The sequence below is a fragment of the Seriola dumerili genome, unplaced genomic scaffold (genome assembly GCF_002260705.1).
Source record: "Seriola dumerili isolate Sdu_G_001 unplaced genomic scaffold, Sdu_1.0 BDQW01000230.1, whole genome shotgun sequence".
Taxonomy (NCBI): Eukaryota; Metazoa; Chordata; class Actinopteri; order Carangiformes; family Carangidae; genus Seriola; species Seriola dumerili.
In genome coordinates this window covers 2,665,460-2,686,852 of record NW_019174485.1, presented here as the reverse complement: position 1 = coordinate 2,686,852, position 21,393 = coordinate 2,665,460, and the positions used below count along the sequence as shown (strand labels likewise).

Genomic DNA, 21,393 nt, shown 5'->3' with positions numbered 1-21,393 from the left:
AGGCTTCAGATTCAGTCTGTGTCATTGGGAGGTAAAGAAACTTGAACATTTTCTAGAGTTATATGTTGAAAGAACCCCAGACTTTTCAGAAATACAAATTGCTTTTAAAATGTTCAAATATAATCTGAGCCTTAAAGTTCAATTTATTGCATTGGGATGCATTATATACAACCTACCATTGGCAAATAAAACAGAGACTATCTACATTACTAAAACCAAAAGGGATATGTGGGAAAAAAGTTTTTGTGTAATTTCCATGAACCGTTTCATGTGGATCAGTGTTGAGGATCTGACTTAATCATTTCAGTTAATATTATGTGTACATGGTGCATATCCCTAAATACATTTGTGTTTCTCAAACAGGCCTTTTTAACAGCAGACATTTTGACTTGTCATGGCAGGAAAAGGGTTTTACTAAAAACATTAACAATGGTTTCTATTCAAGAGTCCCAATATGCAATGAAAGTGTGACAGTGAGGCAGCAATACCAGGATCCTGAAACTGAAGCAGCTAAATGGAAACTATCATATCCACCCTCAGTGTCGTTTCACAGTACTTTAAACTGCACTCGTAAATGATACGTGTGCAAAAACAACATATATTCCATGATTTCAAAACAAACCCCGTAGGAGTGATCATAAAGCTATACAAATAAATTTATTTATCGCATATCAAACTCACACATACACACAACTTACATAATTTTCAGTTTGCTAACAGATTACAATGTGTGGTAACCCAAAGCATTTATGTTATTATGGTTGACATATTTATTGTTTTATCTCAGTGCCAAGTGTATTGGTTTTTACTTTGAAACTCAAAATTATAGCAGAATTTATTTGCTGTATTATTCAATTCATGTTATTATGCATTTATTTATTTATTTATTTATTATTATTATTATATTTCTTTTTGTGTTGCTGTTTCCTTTTTTTTTTCTTCTTGCCATTTCCACCTCTTTTATTTATCTGTGTCCCTCCACTCAAGGAAGCCAAGCAGAGTAGTGAGAGAGGAAAACACTGTGCCGCTCTATGAGTTTCTTCACTGATAGAGGTCATCATTGCCTTCTTCTCTGTACAGATTTGGCCTTCCTGACCCGGGGCCAGACCCCTGACCTCCAGACCGTGCCCCAGTAGCAGAAGGGAACCTATAGGTGGAGAAAGGAATAAGGAGTAAATTAAAACAAGGTCCATTAGTACATTTTCTGTTGTGACACATGAATGTACTGTACATTTATATGTATATGTATATGTTTGTTATGTGTGGGTGTGGGTGTGGGTGTGGGTGTACCTGAAGTTTCCGAAACCTCGGCTCTGCTGCAGAGTTTGAGCAAACATCTCATATTTGCGGATGTCATTGTCACTGACAGAGCGACGGGCAAATCGCATTGCCTCCTCAAAGTGGTCCTTTCTGATCTCAGGGACTGGATCAAAGTCCTCATCCTGAACACAGATAGAAACATCATGAGGACTACAGTAGGAAACAATATGCACTGTGTGTGTGTGTGTTCATGTGTGTTCCCAGTCCAAAGGCTGAATGTTACAAAACACACAGCCGCCCTTTAGGGAACTTTTTATCTTCCACAGTCTTTCTGTACCGAGCACACATAGCCTGGCACTGATTTGACGAGTGGAGCATGTGTGTGTGTTTATTAATGTCAGAGAGGGCGCATTAGCAATCCCTTGGTTAATACAGTAAATATGGCGTAAATAAGTAATTATGCAGTGTAGCAGCAGTAGTAGCTTGACAGTCTGACCATGGGGATGCCTGGTCTGTTCTGCCTCTGACGCTCAGCCTTGATCTCAGCCTCGATGGCCTCACGGATGGCGAGCTTACAAGCCCGCTGGCAGATCTCTGTCAGGTCAGCTCCAGAGAAACCCTCTGTGATGTCAGACAGGTACTCCAGATCCACATCCTACAGGGGGGAGAGAAAGCAGGTGCAGAAGGAAAGAGAGATAGAGAAACTGATGTGTTGTGAAAATACTAAATCTAGAAATACTATTCTTTGTGTATGTGTTTGCTCCCCAGTTTCAAAACTTTTTATCCAAAGGGTAAAATAAGAATCTATTTACTCATGCAAAGTTCTTTTCTCAGAGAACTTGGGTTATAGTAACCAAATGCTTTGTAGTTTTATTATTTCCTTAAAGTAAGACATGATATTTTTTCCCACATTTATCAGCTTAAGTTACTATTTCTTCTATCGACTCTTATGTAAATGAGGAAGTTACTGTACAAAAAAATTTGTCTTTGTATGAGTGTGTAACTAACTCGTGCAACAGGAGATTTCCGTAGGTTGGCGTTTAGGATGGAGGTGCGAGATGGTTTGTCCGGGAGCGGGATGTAGATGAGCTGGTCCAAACGGCCCGGCCGCAGGATGGCTGAGTCTATGATGTCAGGTCTGGTGTGACCAAAATGAGAATTAAGTAAACGGGTAAAAATGCAGACATTGGGGGGGGGGGGGGGGGGCATCCACATGCACGCACCTGTTTGTGGCGCCAATGATGAAAACGTTCTTTTTGTCGGACATGCCATCCATCTCTGTGAGTATCTGGTTGATGACTCTGTCGGCTGCACCACCTGCATCACCAGCGCTGCCTCCTCTGGATTTGGCAATGGAGTCTAACTCATCGAAAAACAAGATGCAGGGGGCTGCCTGTCTGGCCTGTGGGCAGAGAAGAGGCCAGGAGGTCAGAAGGGTTACTGTCAAGGCCGACCCAAGGGATATGCAAACTAAGCGGCTGCTTAGGGCTCCCATGGCCACAAGGGGGCCCCCAAGAGCGCTTGACATGCCCCACGATATATTTTAGCACTAGGACTGCCTCCATTCTAGCACCTTTAGGCACCAAATATAATTACATTGTTTGGGCTCTCGAGCAGTTCTGCTCAAGCAGAGCAACAAATAGATGCTAGTAGTAGTGTTGATAATGCTACTGCATTTGGCTTGGAAACTGTTTGGTAGTTTTAATAGGCTATTCATTTATTTCAAAGGCTAAACCATTTTCATTATTCATTATCATGCCTTACTATACTATGGCATTTTTGACGTTTTTATGCCTATGGATTACTATATTATGTTTTTATGACTTACTATATTATGACTTTTTTTTTTTAACATTTTTATGTCTTACTTTACAATGATTTTGTTATGGGGGTACGCTGTATCCAGTGCACTCGTTGTGTGCGGTGAGTCACACTTCAATATCTAGAGTAAGTTGAGTTGTAACATGGTGGTACAGCGGTTAAAAGTGTTTCCTCAAACCTACAAAGTTATGGGTTTGAATCTCGGGTGTGGGGCCTTTCTGTGTGGAGTTTTCCTGTTCTCCCTACATGGGTTCTGCAATCCAAAGTCATTAGGATATTTTCATGTGTTAGTATACTATGACGCTTTTTGACATATTATACTATGACAGTTTTTTAGGCCTTACTATATTATGACTTTTTTTGAGATTTTTATGCATACTATGATATACTATGATGTTTAAGGTCCATTCTCTTGAGTCTTGTTGGGGTTTAATAATATCTGTGAAGTATTTTATATTGAATAAATTTGCCTCCTGCTTCTCATATTGAAGCAGACATATTCCCCAGTGTTGGAAAGAATCCTCTCCCAATTTCCATCAAATGTACCTTCCAGGTCTTTTTCCCATATCATCCTAAGATTATTATGCTAGTTATTATTTAGCAAGGGACATATCTCATACCATTTAGATGTTTTATGTTGGTGGTAGCTGTACATAGCACTCTATTGGATTTCTATCTTGATAGAAATCAACCTTCCCTTTAATACAGTGTCTATGTGTGAATATTTCCAAAAGTGGCCCTGCCCTTCCACATTGAATTTTCCCCTCATTCTGCTATAAGAAACAAAACTGTCCTCTTCCATATAGATGCATATTTCTGAGTATAATGTGAAATCACACATTTTTTAAGTACTTCCTGCCACACTGTCTTTGAATGCGACAGAATGGGATTCACAATATCATTTTTCTCCTTTAATAACGACTGTGCAAGAGCCTCAATAGGTTTTAAAAGGAGAGGTGTGTTCCTGTTCAATCAGGATCCAATCCAAATCAGTGTCCGTTCCTCCCCATACCTATGATGTTTTTATTTTTTATTTTTATGCCTCACTATAGTATGATGTTTGTATGACTTTGTGATAGGGTAACACGGTTGTACAGTGGTTAGAACCGTTTCCTCAAGCTAACAAGGTTGTGGGTTTGAATCCCAGGCATGGGGCCTTTCTGTGTGGACTTTGCATGTTCTCTCTATGACTACATGGGTTCACTCTGCTCTGGCTACCTCCTGCAGTCCAAAGACATGCACATTAGTTTAATTGACATTTTTAGGATATATTATATTATTAAGAGGATATATTATTATTATTATTATTTCACTCCTTACCCTGCTCTCACCTTATCAAAGACATCTCTGACATTGGCCTCTGATTCTCCAAACCACATGGTGAGCATCTCAGGTCCTTTGATGGAGACAAAGTTTGCCTGGCACTCATTGGCAATGGCCTTAGCCAGAAGGGTTTTCCCACAGCCTGGAGGGCCGTAGAACAACACTCCACGAGACGGGGTCATCCCAAACTTCAGGAACTTTTCCGGATACTCGACGGGGTACTGAGGAGAGCAAGATGAAGATCGATGGATTATTGATGGGCTTGTGTTTGTTGGTATAAACTGTGTCTGCTGGCATGAGTGTGTGTGTTTCTTCCACCTGAACAAGCTCTTGCAGTTCTTTCTTGACCTCGTCCAGTCCTCCGATGTCCTCCCAGCTGACCTGAGGCACCTCTGCAACGGTCTCTCTCAGAGCTGATGGGTTGCTCTGACTCAGCGCCCACTGATGGAAGGAAAGGAGAAGAATCTCACTTTGTTTACTCATTCATTAACAAGCATTCATGTCTGGCTTTTATTGTGAGGTTACAAATAACAAGCTGTACATCTGTTCTTTTAGGGAATTTCTATATACAAACAGGATTGTGTATGTATGTGTGTGTGTGTGTGTGTGTACTTGGAAGTCATCCATGGTGACAGCCAATGAGTTGAGCAGGTCAGCATCAATAGTTTCGTCCTCCAGGTCTATGAGGGTCATCTTCTTGCGGATGGCTTGCAGAGCAGCTTCTGAGCAAAGAGCAGCCAGGTCAGCGCCTACATGGCCGTGGGTCTCTGTGGCGATCTGAAATATGTTGAATTGCTCAGGGGCACACATCCATATAAAGATTGATGCCAGCAGACAGCGGTGTATTTGCTGAATGTATAGCATCTTAGTTTAAAGCTCCTTTTTTTTTTTTCAACCCTAACACTGAAATTAGACGCTGACACATTTAGATGGGTCAACTGAATCTGTCACTGGTAGACATTCATGTGAACTTGAATATTTATTGATCAGATTCTCATATTTATGCCAAACAGAAGTCTCAATCCCCATCTTTCCTTTTCTCAACAAGTTTTATTTTCTCTAAGTTACATTATAATGCTTACTGTCAAGGTAAAGGTTACAGAAATCCAGAGGACTTTTGTCAATGTAATTAAAGGTGTTGTGAGTATCTCATGCAAAATAAATCTTTACTCTCCTCACAGCAAGTAAAATCATCTTCTCATATGGATGAAGTGGAAAATTGTCATTAAATAAGAGTCTGATGCCAAATGTTCATGTTCTGTAACATGAGAATATTAGATAACACCTCACTGACAACAGTCTTAAATCCATGACATGACACCAACAAAAGCAGCAAAGAAGCAAAGAATTAAGAAGGTGGAACAATGTAATGTTTGGCATTTTTGCTTGAAAGGGTGACTTAAAAAAGTTAGCTGATTATTATTATTAAGAGTTTGTCAATCAACTATGTTTCTTTAAGCTTTAATTTCCAATTTGATCAGTGTTTTTTGTGTGTGTTGGCCTGGGCTGCCGCGCTCTCTCACCCTCTCCAGGTCGACGCCGTCAGCCAGCTTCATGTTTTTGGTGTGGATCTGCAGGATCTCCAGTCTGCCAGTCGAATCTGGGATTCCAATGTCAATCTCTCGGTCGAACCTGCCTGGAGAGAGATATCACCATATTAGTAAATGTTTGTTTGGTTCTCTCTCTCTCTCTCTTTCTCTCTCTCTCTCTCTCTCTGTGTGTGTGTGTGTGGAGCTGTGTCTGTCCTGACCAAAACGTCTCAAAGCGGGGTCCACGCTGTTAGGTCGGTTTGTTGCTGCCATGACAACCACATGAGCTCTTTGCTTTAGGCCATCCATCAGGGTCAGGAGCTGGGACACTATACGCCTCTCCACTTCACCGTGGGTCTACACACACGCACACACACACACACACACACACACACACACACACACACACACACACACACACACGCGCGCGCGCACACAAATTTCAACACTTTTTTTTCCTTTACTTGCCTGATTTCAGAGAAATGAAACAAGCATAACTAGCACTTGATTGTCCAGATGTGACACAGAGTTCTTCTTAACTCATCCCTTGTTGTTTACCTTCTCTCTCTTGGGAGCGATGGCATCCAGCTCATCAATAAAGATGATGGCTGGAGCATTTTTCTCTGCCTCCTCAAACGCCTTTCTTAGGTTACTCTCTGACTCTCCCGCCAGCTTACTCATGATCTCAGGACCTTGTGACAGAACAATGCACAACAGGTAAGACACATTTTCTCCAACACAGAGCCATTTATAGGAAAAACAATAAGTAAATTACAATTTCCAATAAGACTAGTAATTCTGCATACTTTATTTTGAAAAAAATTCACTTCGCCAGAGCAGCTCATTTCTCCATCTTTCCCTTTCTACAGATGGTCTCACTGTGTCACTGTGAAGAAAGCCTCACCATTGATGAGGAAGAAGAAGGCACCAGTTTCGTTGGCTACAGCTCGGGCCACCAGGGTCTTCCCTGTGCCTGCAGGACCATACAGCAGGATGCCTCTGGGAGGCTGACAGAGGGGAGTGACAAACACACTCAGTCGTGAAAAGAGAAATGTCTAATGTTAGAAAGGGAAGAAGCTGATTTATGGGTGGATGGGGTCGGGGTTTGTGTGTGTGTGTGTGTGTGTGTATGACACCTTAACCCCTATAGCCTTGAAAAGACCCGGGTGCCTGAGAGGAAGTTCCACCATCTCTTTGATTTGTGCCAGCTGCTTCCGACAGCCTCCAATGTCGTCGTAGCCGATGTCATTGAGGCTCTCCTCCTCGTCCTGTCACAGGGCAGAATGGAGGACTCAGATGAGGTGGACTCTCTGTCATTAATATGATTTGACAGGTTACTTATGCTAATCAGGGTACATGAAACTTTGATAAAGTTTTTGCAGCATTCTTATTGTAGAGTAAAGGCCGGGATACACTTGAAAAGAAAACAACATAGTTTACATGTCGTGTTGTCTGGCCACAGCTGAGGGGAAAAGTGTCCATAGTTGTTCTGAACAGCCACACTCGAAGCGCAGAGTGAAAAGCCAACCATAGAGAGAGATCATCATTCAAAATGGGAATATCAGTGGTCATTTTTTCTTAACAATCTTGCCTCGATGGCATTGACAAGCTGAAAAAGTGAGAAATTTGATTGTAAACAGGATTTGTTAAAAAGTAGCATGGGTCCAAAATCAGCCTACAATCTACCCTCCACACACCTGGAGTATTGCTGCATGAAGTGGGTGTGCTTCTTTCTAAAACGTACAAAAATAGTTGGACATGACCCGAGTCATGCTACCAAGGCTGTAAACAAACTATTCTATTATAAACCATTCCAACTTCATTTTCAATATATAGAGTTACACTAGAGAAATGACAAAAATAAGTGTACTGTAAAATTGAGATGCATACTGAAAAGCCTACATTATACACTGTACTATGGATGAGGAAGAAGTGCCTGAATTCAAGTGAAAAATTAGTTTTTTGTCTGATGATAAACAACAAACAATAAACGAACAAATCCTTGGACAAAGCTCCTTGTTCAAATTGATGGCATTGTTTTCCTTGCTGCAGCCTTGCTGATACCATACTTCATTTTCCTGCTAGTATTACACAAAATTGTGTAAAATGTTTTGTATTGATGCTTCAATGAAGATGATGTGGCAGTAAAAGAGAATTCTTCCTGGTCCTTCTGCCAAGTGGCCACTGAATGTTAATACACACTGATACATCGCAAACCGCAGGCTCATAAATCTCTCACAGACCTCTCTTTTGATTGGTTCTCCCTCACAGTATATGACAGTGTCTGGGGCAACGATGCAGTGGGGGCTGGGGTCTGTCTCCACCACCTTGAACTCCACCGCCCGCATGCTCCCCCTCACCAGGAAGATGTCACCTGACAGCACAGATGACAAGTAACTACATACAGGAGCGTTTGAATGAGTTCAGGCTGCTGTTGCTGTGATGACATGGTTGCCATGTTATGAACAGAGCTCTTTAATAGAAGAAGAATCAGAGGTGTTGCGGTACCTTTGTGTACGGGCCGGTAAGCCTCCAGAAAGTACGGTTTGAGGAAAACCTCAAAGAGGCTCCCTGTCAGGCCCTCAATGGTATCATCTATTGGGAGAACATGGATCTTTTTGCCATACTTGATATCAGGGCAGGCATGGATACTGTGATAACACACACACACACACACACACACATCAGCAGGTGACCATGGATTACTCCCGATCATTTCATATGGTGTTCTCAAACCCCACATCTTAATCAGGTGCGAGAGCTACCTGATGACATCACCAAGCCGGACACGCAGGTTGCTGCGCGTCACACGATTCAACCGGATCCGTTCATCTCCACAGGTGTCATCAGTCAGGACGATACACACCGTCTGACGTTGTTTCCGCCCTCTCAACACCACTGTGTCCCCCCTGAAGAGCTGCAGCTCCTCTGTCTTATTCTGGTGGGGAAAATGCACAAGTCTAAGACCAAATACATGCTTGCCTTTGGTGTATATTTACACTTCACACACACCTGTGACAAGCTGACAATGCTGCTGTCCTCACTGAGAACTTCATCCACAATGAGTCTGTTTGGTCTGTGTTTCTGCTTCAGGATGGCAGTGGAGAAATCTTCTCCCTTTGGGCTTCCAAACAAGAGGCACATTAAGACTCTCTCACATACAAGCGCTGCACTCGTAGCTCTAGTTTCCTCATGTGACACTGAGCTGTATTTAGACTCTCTTTTGCTCTGCACATAGCAACTATATGAGTGTACAGATATGTGGAAATTCCTTATTAATTAATCAGTAGTTTTAAGTTTAATGTAAAATACATGCCAACATATGTTTCCAATCTTTTTTTTTTTAAATAATATATAATAATTCCACATGCAGTAACACCAGTTACATGACACAAATATGCTCTGGATAACATATGTCAATACTACAGTAATAAAGTATAACATGTTCAAATATGCATCAGTCGCCCACACATACTGTACATATGCAGCTGTCTCACTCACTCTGCTCCTCCTGAGCCTGGCATGACTGCTGTCCTTTGTCTCGTCAAATTTCAATCTTCAATTTTTCACACTCAAGGTTCACTCCCTCACTGCTTTCTTTAGTTGTTTACTGTGGTATATTCGGGGAGCTGATCTTGTATGAACTGATTTCTGTTCTGATCAGTGCCAAAGGTTTCAGGTTCAACCTGATCTGATTTGCCCTGGTGTGGTTTTGGTCTTCCCGAAGGCCCAGACGTTCTCAGCAGAGAGTCTCAGTGTTTTCTTTTCCCTTTGTTGCCTTGAACCACCATGTTTGTGAGAGCTGCAGCCTGTCTGTTTATCAGTGGAGATATTAATATGCTTCCCTGTCTTATTTGTAACCCCATCATGTGCACACACACACTTTCATTCTCACACGCACACAGAGATCCCAGGCAAACACTTACCTTGGAGACCGTCCCAGGACAGATATAGCATGTTATTCCCTCCTCCCTCTGCTCCTAACCAGCAAATGCAAGCACAAGTACCTAGCTGATCTTGGCAAACACTTCCCGACTTGGTGTGAAATATTTATGGGTCAAAATAAATGCTGCATGGAGCCTATTTTCCAAAACAGCAGACTTACAGTCATACAGTCTTACAGTCATTTTCTGGATAAGTCCTTGCATGGTCTTTCCCCCTTCGACACTTGTCATTGTGACTGAAGGGAGCTGCTGTTGCGACCCAACTGCTTTAAACCGCTGGTGGATTCCCTCCCTCACACACACACACACACACACACACACACACACACACACACACACACACACACACAAACATACATATGCAGGTTTATGTCTGCAACACACATATGCACACAGCCCTCACATAAGCACAAACACACACAGGCGTAGTATACACTTTCACAACATGCAAAGAAGAACTGCAACAACTGAGCATTCACACACTGTGGTGTTTTCATTTAAACTTTTATTACTAAAACTGTCCTTACAGCAGGAGATAACAGGAGACAAGCAACAAGGGCGTACTGTACATCCCCTTGTGAGACTCGAACACAGCTGTCCTCTCCTACAGATTTTAACAAATGAGAATGACGTGATGTGAACGGTGGCAACAAACACTGTAACATACACCTTTCACCAACTGTAATGTGTTCTGCGAAAAAGAAAGTGAAAGTAAAAGGGGGGTGGGGGGTAGAGGAGGTTTGAATGCACAAAGAAATGCTGATTTAAAGGTTGGTGTGTGGAGAATGGACCGAAAACATTCACAAAATGAAACCAATATGCTGAAAACAGACAAAAAATATAACAAAAAAAATGTTATTTTGTGACGCAAAACCAGGAATGTATGCTGTTACAGTGCAGGTAGGAATGAGTTGTGTGACAGTTTGACAGCATTTGGTTTAAGGTTTGACCAGTAAAAACACTTCAAAAATGCTGGTGGTATGAGATTTGTTTGATTGACTGACTCAGCTTTACCCTGCAATAACATCTTTCAGTTAGATAAAGTTATTCCAATAATTTACAAATGGCTAATGTATTTAATGGAATATGTTTCAATATATTTACACATTAATTTTACTATATATAGTTTAGATTTGATTGTTCTGCTGATTTCATTTGAGTTAGCTGGTGCGTTTGATCAACATTTCTGCAGCTGGAGCCGGTTTCACAAAGATATTTTAGACTGGTCTGTGGTGTCATTCCGTCTTAATTTTGCTCTTCGATGAGTCTAATGTGGGTTGCACCTCTTGAACTACTGCTTACATAGAGATTATCACAAACTGTTGTGTAGCTAACTGCGGCGACAAAGCTTGCTTGCTAAATACGATCCATTTGGTGTAAAAATTAGAGATAAAATGAAATATGGTCGTCAAATCTGCCCTGAAACATCATCAGTGCTCTTCAATAACAATGTAAATGCCAAGATTTAAATAACATTTCACAAAAAATAACACAACATATGTCAAATTATGAAAATGCTATTATATGAGTAAATAACAGTTAGTTTAGCATAATCAGATATTTCCCCCTCAGTCTAAACTGTATGAGGACTACTTACTCTGAAATACATATTTCTCCAAGTAATTAAAACTGTAATTTTTACCAATTGTGCAATCATATAATCCTCCAGTGACTTCCTGTTTACATAGTTCATTGTTCTTGATTGGACAGTGCTACAGCAACAGTTTCTGTTTCAGTCTCCTAGCAACTAATTTACACATTACTAAGGTCTTAACTAGCTAAGACCTTTCTTAACTTTTAATGGTGCCACTCGATTTAGTAAACTACCTAAGTAATACCTAAGTAGTAAGAAATTAGGGGAAACTTAGGAAAGACTTCAAGTTCAAAACAATGGATTTATGAAGAGCTGGTGCTCAAACCTGATCCTGACCGACAAGTTAGCAGAAGTCCATAGTCCTGCCGCGTTAAGAAGACACAGCATCTCAGCTCTGCTACAGGTCTGCGCTGCACTGACATTTTATTCTAACAGCGGTTCTTGTATTGTTACACTGATCTCTGTATTTTCCCATATTCTTGTGATCATTGAATTCTTCCCTTCTGCTGAAGGGAACGGAGCTGAGCGATTGGATGTGGTTGCTCAGTCAGCCATGTGTTAGTTTGAAAAAAAAAAACAAGTTGTAATTTACCCACAGTTCATAGCAAATTAGGTCTACTTAAGATAGTCAAGAACTGGACAGCTTTGTGCAAGAGATAAATTTAGGAGCACATGAAGTCTAAGCCACAGTCAAAGTCTGTCTTTGTGAAACCGGACCCTGATCTGGTGAGGCGTAGGTCGGAGCAGATCATGGCTAGTTCATATTTGAAAATATTATGAGCATGTCTATGTCCTAAATTAAGCGACACAAAATCAACCACCTGCTGATCTACGAGCTGACAAGATCCGACAACCTCTCAAACATCTAGGGGGAATTATCAGCTTATTGCTTTGACCAACCACCGTTTGTGAAAGGTCGTGAAGCCTGGAGCATTTTATCTTCAAGTAAAGGGCTACTATGATGGGTCAGCAGAAGTTAAACAGAATCCCAACCATCCACTCCAGTTCCTGGGAATGTATCAGATCCGGTCAACTTCTAAAGTGTTACTGTTCAATCCATCATGCTCTGTCTATGTATATATCGAAACACGCACCCACAGCAAGAAACCTCTGCATCCCAGTCCCAAAAAAAAACAAACCGAAATTTACTTCCACACAAAATAACCACGACCAATTTCAAAATGTGCATAAAGGTCAGCATGAAATAACAGTTTAAAGACATCTTGCACAGTTTAATGAAGAAATTGCAAAGTGCTTGATCATTGTAAATAAAAAAAGAGAAATTGCATTGCATTTTAAAGCTCTGCATCTTAAAATTTTAAGTCTGCTTTCTCCCTCCAACAATTGTGCTCTGTTTGGCAGAAAATCCTTGGAGTCCAGGAAATCCGTTGTTTCTGTGTGTCATTTATGGACCAGAGCAGTTGTAGAGGGCTAGGAGGGACAGAAACACAGGTGTGTGTGTGTGTGTGTGTGTGTGTGTGTGTGTGTGTGTGTGTGTGTGTGTGTGTGTGTGTGTGTGTGTGTGTGTGTGTGTGTCTGTGTTGTTTTACATGAGATGAAAAGTAAAGTGTCCTGTATATCATGCATGCATTTTTATATGATTACTTTGAGTTACATGTAGTTACAAACATAGCAGTCTCTGTGTGTCTTTGTGTGTTGTTAGCAGTCGTCATCCTCAAAGTGTGTTTTCTGCAGAACCTTTACATGACGCTCATAGATCTTGAGGGCGGGGCCGAGCCTGATTGACAGGCCAGTCAAAACATCATTACGCTGCATGAGGAGAAGAGACTTGCCATCGATTTCCTAATGAAGAGAGCAAAGCAATGTGGGTAGGTAGATGTGGGTTAAAGGTTAAACTGTTTAAAGTACAGCTTTTAATCCTGTCTGTGCTGCCCTCTTGTGGTTATTATTGTAGATTACAGTCTCACCTGGGTCCTGAAGGCAGCAGCCTGCTCAGGGAAACCTGCTGCTGTGAAATAACTGACCACATCAGACACTGTCCAGTCCACTGGGCTCCCACTGGCCCCCTCAGACTTCATAAACCTAGAAATATGAGGAAGAGGAAAGTTGGCCAATGGAGCCATTACAAAACCTGCAGATGTTGAAATAGTAAGCTCAGACAGCTATGTAGTTTGTATTTTTATTTATGATTTTATTTCATGTGAATTATGATGTGAATTTTCTAGGTTTTGGGAAACACAGTACTCAGTACTGTAGATTGATGGGGATGGGATCACTGGGATTTCTATGTTTTTGCGGTTGAATAGATTGAACCTTGATCTTGAGATTTCTCAGTTTCACTGTTAGTGTAAACAGGAGTATCAAATATTGCATTCTATTTAATGTTGAATGAAACAGATGTTGTTTCACTCTATTTTAAGGTGGTAATACAATCAGGGCAAGGGTTATCTTTGACTACATGATATGGAGAAAACATGCAATGCCCGATGACGATTTACTGGCTGTTGAGATGGAAATTAACTTCACAGGGCCAGACCACAGTATTTCTGTCCTCGGCTCGGTACTTCAGCACAATGACGTTAACATTAAACAGTGACTATGAGGCTAAGTACCAACTTTCAGCCTTACTTTGATTATTTACACTCATAGCCCTTAGCCACATAGTCCTAAAAAAATGTACAACAATACAGCAGGACAATGAGTGAATATACAAACTGGTCGGTCACCTGATCTGAGCTAAACTGAACACATGTTTTATTTGCTGAAGACTAAGATCTAAGGTCTGAAAATCCCGCCAAAACAAGTCTGTACTACAGGCCAGGCAGAGCATCTCCAAGGAATCTACCAGGCATCTACTGATGTCAGTGGGTCATAAACTTCAGCCAGTCACTAACTGCAAAAGACTTACAACCAAATATTTATGTCTATTTTAATCAGTCAAATAACTTGAGACAGATGTAACAATGTTACATGCTAAACCTCACAGGACCGCAGTGAGTGGGCTGCAAGGCTGAATGCAGTATTACTAAGAATTTAAATGAACTGTAAATAATATCCAACTTATATTTACCTTTACTTAACTAATATTCTAAATGTTGATTATATATTTAATAATATCCTGCTGTGATCCACCAACCAAAAAACACAAAAGATATTGTTTGTTTGTGATTTCTTATCAGGCATTGAACATCTGCTTCACGTTAAAAACAATCTAAAGCTGCCTCCGTACTTCATGTCATGTTTTCATCGGTTTTCTAGTTCACTTAAAAGATTGGACTTGTTTACAGTAAAAAAAAATTGACTTAAAAACAACAAGCAAGGGAGGAGCAGACACTATATCAGCCCTATGAATCTGTTTGTCTCCATTATGTCTGCTGTACTCACCCTCCACTGCTAAGTCCATTTATCCCTCGCTCTTCAGGCAGGCCGGAGTCTCTCGGGGAAGCAGTGGGTGTGAGCAGGCAGGATGACACGCCAACCTCTGTCTTACACTCCAAGTCTGTGAGGGAAAAATTAAGCACAGTGTGAGTCCCTGTTATTGCTGCTAACTACCAAACACAAACATGCACAAATACACACACATTTTGAGATGATAAATAGAGCAGAACTCACTGTTAAAGCCCGAGGAGGTGTGGTTGATTCCGTCATGCTGCAGCTGATTCTGTGTGTGGAGAGAAGAGACGGGGTCAAACAAAGAGGCGTTTTCAAAGGCCAAAGCAGTGTTTTGTGAAATCAACTGTGACGCGGAGCTTTGACCTTTGACCACCCAAATGTAATCAATTCATCCTTGAGTTCAAGTGGACATTTGTGCCTTATTTGATGAAAATTCCCGTCAAGGCGTTACTGAGATATCGCGTTCACGAGAATAGGACATACATACGTACGCCGGACGGACGGACGGACGGACAACCCGAAAATGTAATGAGCAGGACAAAAAAGATGGTTTCTATCACCTGGAACAAGTTGGAGCTTAAAACTACTCATGATAGAGCTGGAGGTAAAATCATGTTGAAAACATCTCCACCTAAAGTGAAGGATGAGAGAAGCTGGCTTCGTGACAAAACTACAACAAGACATTACAACCATCTGCTGCCCAAGTGCGAATGATGATGTGTGAGGTAGGAAGTGGACTGGTGGGGGAGCAAAGTTTGACAAAGCTGATGAGTCGTATCCAGTAGAGAGCTGAGGTCCGTCCTAACCAGCCTTTGCTGCACTAAAATCTGTAATTCTGCTTGCCTTCCTGAAAAGATAAAACCCCCCCCCCCCCACCCTCGCTCATTTTGGACGTGATCATATTTTTCCCGATCACTGGCAGGTGTAGTGTCTCATGACTGCAATTTTCACATGTATCAAAGGTGAAGCATGGTATGGTGGCATTTTAATAAAAAGTAGTGTACATTTTATGGTCACTACTAGATGTAGTTCAGGTGCAGTATTTTGCTGCCAACCTCAATCAGAGACACAGAGGGGGCTACAGAGGTCTGGTAAGCTCACTTCTTTTTAACTCCACACGCCCAGATTTCTTAAAATTTATTTTCAAACTCGCAGTCTTCAGCCCCAATCAACGTTTTACAAGAACTCATATCAATGGTAATGTTAAATCGTCTAAACTCCCTGCTTAAGGTGATACAATGGACAAATGTCAAGAGCTGGGGATATATATATATGTTTGAAAATCAGGCTGTCACATGTTTCACAGAACAATGCATTTATTCAGTTGGTCTTTTGTTTTCATTTAAAGGTCATCTCTCAAGTTTTTGACCAGTAGCTTTTTGGAGGTATGTTTTTAGGATTAGGTGTGCACTCACACCAAGACGCACGTGTGAAGCGATTCCCAGTCCTGAGTTTGGTTGTACATCGTTCAGCTGATCAACAGTTGGTAGTGGGGACACACCAAGAAATGTAAGGTAAGCACAGTGAAGTGCGTAAGAAAGCAAACATGGACAAGGTGAGTTCCATGTTAATTATACTATAATCATTCCGTTTCCCATTCATTTCTTCATTTCATGGCTAAATCTATTCTATGGCATCCCAAGATGCATTTTGCTCATATACTGTAAAATATTCTGTACCACAAAACATGGCACAAAATGCAGCATGTATCATGCCGTGCCTCACACACATCTTGGAAGAATATCTAAAAATACAGTGTTAATGCACGAGCTTCACCGCATCCAGTTACATTTATCTAATGTTTTCAGTCATGACAAATTTACATGAACTCTGACAGCAACTTCAACACTTGTCTTTTAGGTCATTTCTTTTTCTTCTTGGGATACATTATGAATTTTGGACATACCACATTGTAAGTCTCTGTCTGTTGAACCGCTGCACCTACATATCCCTGCTCATTCTAACTACTGATTCTTCTTCAATTTATCCCAAAAGGCAACTGTTGTTGTTGCCTCTGCCAGAGATGTAAAATGCATCAGTGTGTGAACCATACAAGTCATCCGGGGTTCAGAAAAGCATAAAAATCTTTAATGAACTGCAAGCAGGATGGATCACGGTTGTGTGTTAACATTTGGCAATACGGCGGCAAAATGGACACTTGAGAATGAAAATGTCACTGATTAAAAGTGATGTCACTGCATGATCAATATGAATGAGTCAACAACATACACGCAAACTAATTTTTCTGCAAAAGTAAATATATGACAGAAAACTGGTGAGAGAAGGTGCTATGTCAAGACCTCCATGATTATGTCACTGAAATGCATTTCAAGCATTCACAACCCATTCTGTGCTCACTGATTCAGTATTAGTAGTGTTTGGTATTAGTATTCAGTCAAGTATGCAGATGAATGAGGTTTATAGTGCTCCTGTTTGCTCTCACCACAAGGGGTGCAGTAAACTCTCTGACCCTGTTATAGCTAATGCAAGTGTCCCACTGCAACAGTGACTGAGAATGTAATGATGTACTTTCATAATAAAAGCACTTGAAAAATCATGACATTTGCACAAACACATCTCCCCAGGCTCACTTTTATAGTCGCATTTTCATCAGAATTTTAAGTGTTTCTGAAGGACAGTGGTGGCACAGACAGACACTCAAGTTTTACATTACTGCTTTACTACATTTTAGGGGGAAATATTAGACCAAATTAGATTAATTTCAAACAATAGAGTACATAAAATTAGCACTGCCTGACCAGCTACAGTATTAAAATAGTCTACTGCTTACATTTGAATGCATCAGTAATAATAATCCAATAATATAATATATATGATTAAATAACAAGTATATATATATACATGTATGTATATATATATATATATATATAAAGAATAATTTTACATTTAATACTCATGTACACTTGGCAGATAATACAAAAATGAATAAATAAAATTTAAAGAATAAATAAAAAATTGAATGGAGGAGTTTTACTTATGATGGGGTATTTTTACTTCATGGTATTGATACTTTCAATAAGATAAAGGATCTCAATACTTATTTCATCACTGCTAAAGGAATTGAGATGGAGTTTATGTTTTTAAAGTATTTTTAGGGCATTTAGTAGTGACAGGAAATGAGGGAGAAATCAAAGATCCCTGGTCATACGAGAGCCTCTTCATTGTTGTCATGTTTCATTGTCAGCTTCTTAACCCCTCTGGCAGCACCCCATCTTTGAGTAAATATAACTTGTTTTGATAATGCATGGGGAATAAAAACCAACAGGACTTGCACTTACTTGTGCTGCCTTATGTAGCTGATCTGGGACGACAGCTCTCTCCTCCAAGTGCGCACTGTTACACTGTGACAGTGGAACTCCCTGAACGGGTGTGGATTGTGTCCGGGTCGGTGAATCCATCCCTGAGAGATCAGCAGCCAGACGGAATACGTTTGTGAAGCACAACAAGAGAAAAGATGAACAACCGTTCAGAACTTTAAACTTGTCGCCTAAATGTCTAAATTAAAATTGAAGATATTTAAGGTAAAATTGAATTTTAATTGGGTAAAACTAAATGAAGAGCAACCAGCATGACTCATAGCTGAAACAATACCTTATAGTAGTACTGATATTCACAATATACTGTAGTAGGCTACACCGTGCACATGCACACACCTTTGCCACCATGCTGCTGCTGCTGCTGCTGCTGCTGCTGCTGCTGATGGGGGCTCTCCTGCTTTGATGCTGTCTGGATCTCGGCATCTTCTGTGGTTTTCTCAATGAGCTCTGGTTCAGTTGTCATGGCTACCGGGGATAGTCCTCCCTCCTCATCAGAACTCCGGGGATCATCCTCCTCCTCCTCCTCCTCCTCTTCCTCATTCTCTTCCCGTTCCTCTTCTTCACTGCGTGCTTCCATTGGCTCATTCGCTTGGGCAGGGGGGGAGGGCGGTGGCTGCAATGACATATAAACTTCTATCAAAAACAAACAAACAAACAACAAAACAAAACAAAAAATGTCCGCGCCTTAAAAAAGGGGAGCAAAGTGGAGGTCAAGCACTGCCTTCATCCTGAGATGAGAGTGCAGCACCTGAGTTTGATCCAAGTTCCCGTTCAGGATTGTGGCTCTTGGGACAGATTTGAGCAGCACATTAGGTCTGCTGCGCTTCTTCGGGGCGGAAAGAGTAGATCAAAAACAAAACAAAAAACAAACAAACAAACACCTCCCACTTGGACAGACACACAGATAGCAGAAATAACGATAGCCGCCCACCGTAGCCAACTCAAGTCTGCACCCACAGGGGGAAGAAGAGAGGGAGGAGAGCGCGCTGTCAGAAATGATACAAAGGATTTAATGAGGCATGAAACGGGAGATATGCGGGGATGGCGAGGAGGAGAAGAAACAAAACTACGGGGTTAGAATCGTGCCTCAAAACACACTAAATGTGATCCGCATGAACAAACATGATGCTCGGCTGTTGGGGTTGAGTCCGCCGAGACAGAACGGAGAGCGGCAGCGGCACGTCTCAAGTTTAGACAGACACCGCCTACTGCGCGGCAGGCCCAGACACCCCGCGCTCTGCTCCACACTGAAGCTAAAGTTCCTGAAAAAGAAATCAAATGTTATTGACCCCAGATAGTGATGTGACAACGAAACAAGACGCTGCTCGTGCTCGCGCCATGCAGAGACGCTCTTTACGGTGCGCGCGCTCATCCTGAGAGCCGGGGAAGCCGCTCCGGAGCTGTCTGCTCCTCTAGCCTGTGTAACCCGCACCTTTTGTGCAGGAAGCCGAGCTACACACACACACACACACACACACACACACACACACACACACACACATATATTTGCCGTGGCTGTAGGGAAGGAACGCCAAACAGGCACGGTCGCATCCCGCTGTAAATTAACCAACAAAGCGGAACAATTAATCTTCTAAATCACCTCACACACTTTTGCATTGAAAAGATCGATGTTTGACAAGAAAATATTTGGTGAGGGAAGCCGAGCGCGTCCTAGTGCAGTATAGTCTATGTATGGGTTTTAACCAGCGATCATTAATTTATCAGCAAGCCATCAAGCCAACACTGTTCAGCGCGCTCTGTACAACCTGGACGTGTTAGAAATATTAAGTTAGCATTGCCCACCTTTTTCACCGTCTGCTTGTCCTGCAGTGCGCTCTTTACAAGTCTGTCAGCGGACGCATTCTTCGGCATCGGCTCCTCCACCACCATCCCCCTCAGAGGAAGAGTAATGTTCCCGCAGCGGGTCCTGCGCAGCCTGCCTCTCGCCACCTCTCTCTCCATGACCACTTTGACTTTGCCTCGGGTCAGCTTCTCCTCCGACAGCCGCTCCTGGCTGCTCAGATAGCCCAAAATCTCCTTCAGCCCGAGCGGCTTCATGTGGCCTCTGGTCGTGGCGGCGGAGCCCCCGCGGAGGCTCCTCTCGGACAGGCTGCGAACAGAAGCCACCAATCTGTCGCCCAGGTCGGGGTTGGCGTGGTTCCCTGTTGTTTTGGTGCTCCCTCCCCCGACTCGAAGTTTGGGCTTGAGGGGCTCGGTCGGCTTCTGCTGTGGAGGGAGGCTGCTGACGCTCCCAGAGCAAGTTTTGTTCTGGGTGTCAGCTCCGGACAGAGCAGGCTCCTTTCCTCCGCGAAGTGCATCGGTTTTGTTCGGTGTTGTCCTGCTGCCATCACCGGCGTCGTGTGCGCTTGTTCTGTGGCCGAGACCCGGCGACGGGCACCCCCCCACTCCCTGCTGTCCTAATCCCTTGTCTCTCGGTGCACTTGCTTTCTCCTCTTTACAGCCGCTCCCGACAGCGCAGCCCGTTGTTGCGCCACAACTGAGGCACCCGTTTCCGCTACTTCGGCTGGAGGCAGGCTTGAGCTTTTTGCCAGTGGTGCTGGCTGATGTTTGAGTGTGGGGATCGGGGCTGGGCTCCGAGTCCTCCTCTCCTTCCTCCTGGTCGGTGAAGCTGTGCGCACTGTCGCCGTTGTTGTTCAGATGGTCGTGTTTGGTCCGCTCCCTCGCTGCCTCCGCGCTGCTGCTGCTGCTGCTGCCAGCCGCCGTAAACTCACTCTTCTTTCTGCTTTTCCTCTGCACCTTGGCCGCGTTTCGGTACGATATGGACCCCTTGTAGCTAACTTTGAGCACCGTCTGCTCTTGAATCAGTTTTTCCAGTTCTGTCCTGGTTCGGTCCGGGTCTGACCCGTGTCGTCTCCGGACCATTCGACAAATCCTCTCCAGATCCGGACGGGCTTTCCTCGAGCGGAGAGAGTCGATTGTTTCCAGGATCCACTCTCGGTACTTATTGGGCTCGGACATCTTCTCCTGCTGGTGCGGATGGGGTTTGGCCCGAGTGCGTCTTTTCCTCTGTTGTTTCACAAGTGACGCTGTGTCAAAGCTGGGAAGCAAGAGTGCGATCCCCGGCAGGAGAATGAGGACGGAAGCCTGGCTGGTACGCTTGCGTTCGTTGGCCACATTGTGCGCTTAAGGTAGACCGAAGATGGCGCCTAGGTCTCCGCCACAGACGCAAATGTAATGGCATTTAAGGTGGAATTGACTCTGTTCTAGCG

The 21,393-nt window shown here is 42.6% G+C and overlaps 2 protein-coding genes across 2 annotated transcripts; both read right to left on the bottom strand.

Annotated features, from left to right (window-relative positions):
* Positions 1 to 928: 928 nt before the first annotated feature.
* On the bottom strand, positions 929 to 9,457 carry LOC111229268 (transitional endoplasmic reticulum ATPase-like). Its single transcript, XM_022755524.1, has 18 exons — positions 9,435 to 9,457; positions 8,946 to 9,057; positions 8,699 to 8,871; positions 8,442 to 8,584; positions 8,177 to 8,307; positions 7,070 to 7,201; positions 6,838 to 6,940; positions 6,492 to 6,625; positions 6,155 to 6,290; positions 5,928 to 6,040; positions 5,017 to 5,181; positions 4,723 to 4,845; positions 4,413 to 4,625; positions 2,484 to 2,662; positions 2,269 to 2,398; positions 1,757 to 1,915; positions 1,291 to 1,442; positions 929 to 1,147 (listed from the first exon to the last, which is right to left on the bottom strand). The coding sequence occupies exons 1-18, from the start codon at positions 9,455 to 9,457 to the stop codon at positions 1,042 to 1,044; spliced, it is 2,427 nt and encodes an 808-aa protein (XP_022611245.1). The 3' UTR covers positions 929 to 1,041.
* Positions 9,458 to 13,049: 3,592 nt separating this feature from the next.
* Positions 13,050 to 21,204, bottom strand: LOC111229460 (atherin-like). Its single transcript, XM_022755793.1, has 7 exons — positions 19,967 to 21,204; positions 18,500 to 18,647; positions 18,125 to 18,246; positions 15,045 to 15,093; positions 14,817 to 14,931; positions 13,400 to 13,514; positions 13,050 to 13,274 (listed from the first exon to the last, which is right to left on the bottom strand). The coding sequence occupies exons 1-7, from the start codon at positions 21,140 to 21,142 to the stop codon at positions 13,131 to 13,133; spliced, it is 1,869 nt and encodes a 622-aa protein (XP_022611514.1). The 5' UTR covers positions 21,143 to 21,204; the 3' UTR covers positions 13,050 to 13,130.
* Between the last annotated feature and the right edge of the window lie 189 nt (positions 21,205 to 21,393).

Coding starts and splice junctions, on each gene's coding strand:
- LOC111229268 (XM_022755524.1), bottom strand. CDS start 9,457: ATGCCAGGCTCAGGAGGAGCAGA. Junction 6,626..6,837: donor CTTCTTCTTCCTCATCAATG/GTGAGGCTTTCT, acceptor TTCTGTCACAAG/GTCCTGAGATCATGAGTAAG. Junction 1,443..1,756: donor ACAGACCAGGCATCCCCATG/GTCAGACTGTCA, acceptor ATCTGTGTTCAG/GATGAGGACTTTGATCCAGT.
- LOC111229460 (XM_022755793.1), bottom strand. CDS start 21,142: ATGTCCGAGCCCAATAAGTACCGAGAGTGGATCCTGGAAACAATCGAC. Junction 18,648..19,966: donor ACAAGCAGACGGTGAAAAAG/GTGGGCAATGCT, acceptor TCTGATGAGGAG/GGAGGACTATCCCCGGTAGC. Junction 15,094..18,124: donor AGCTACATAAGGCAGCACAA/GTAAGTGCAAGT, acceptor CTCCACACACAG/AATCAGCTGCAGCATGACGG.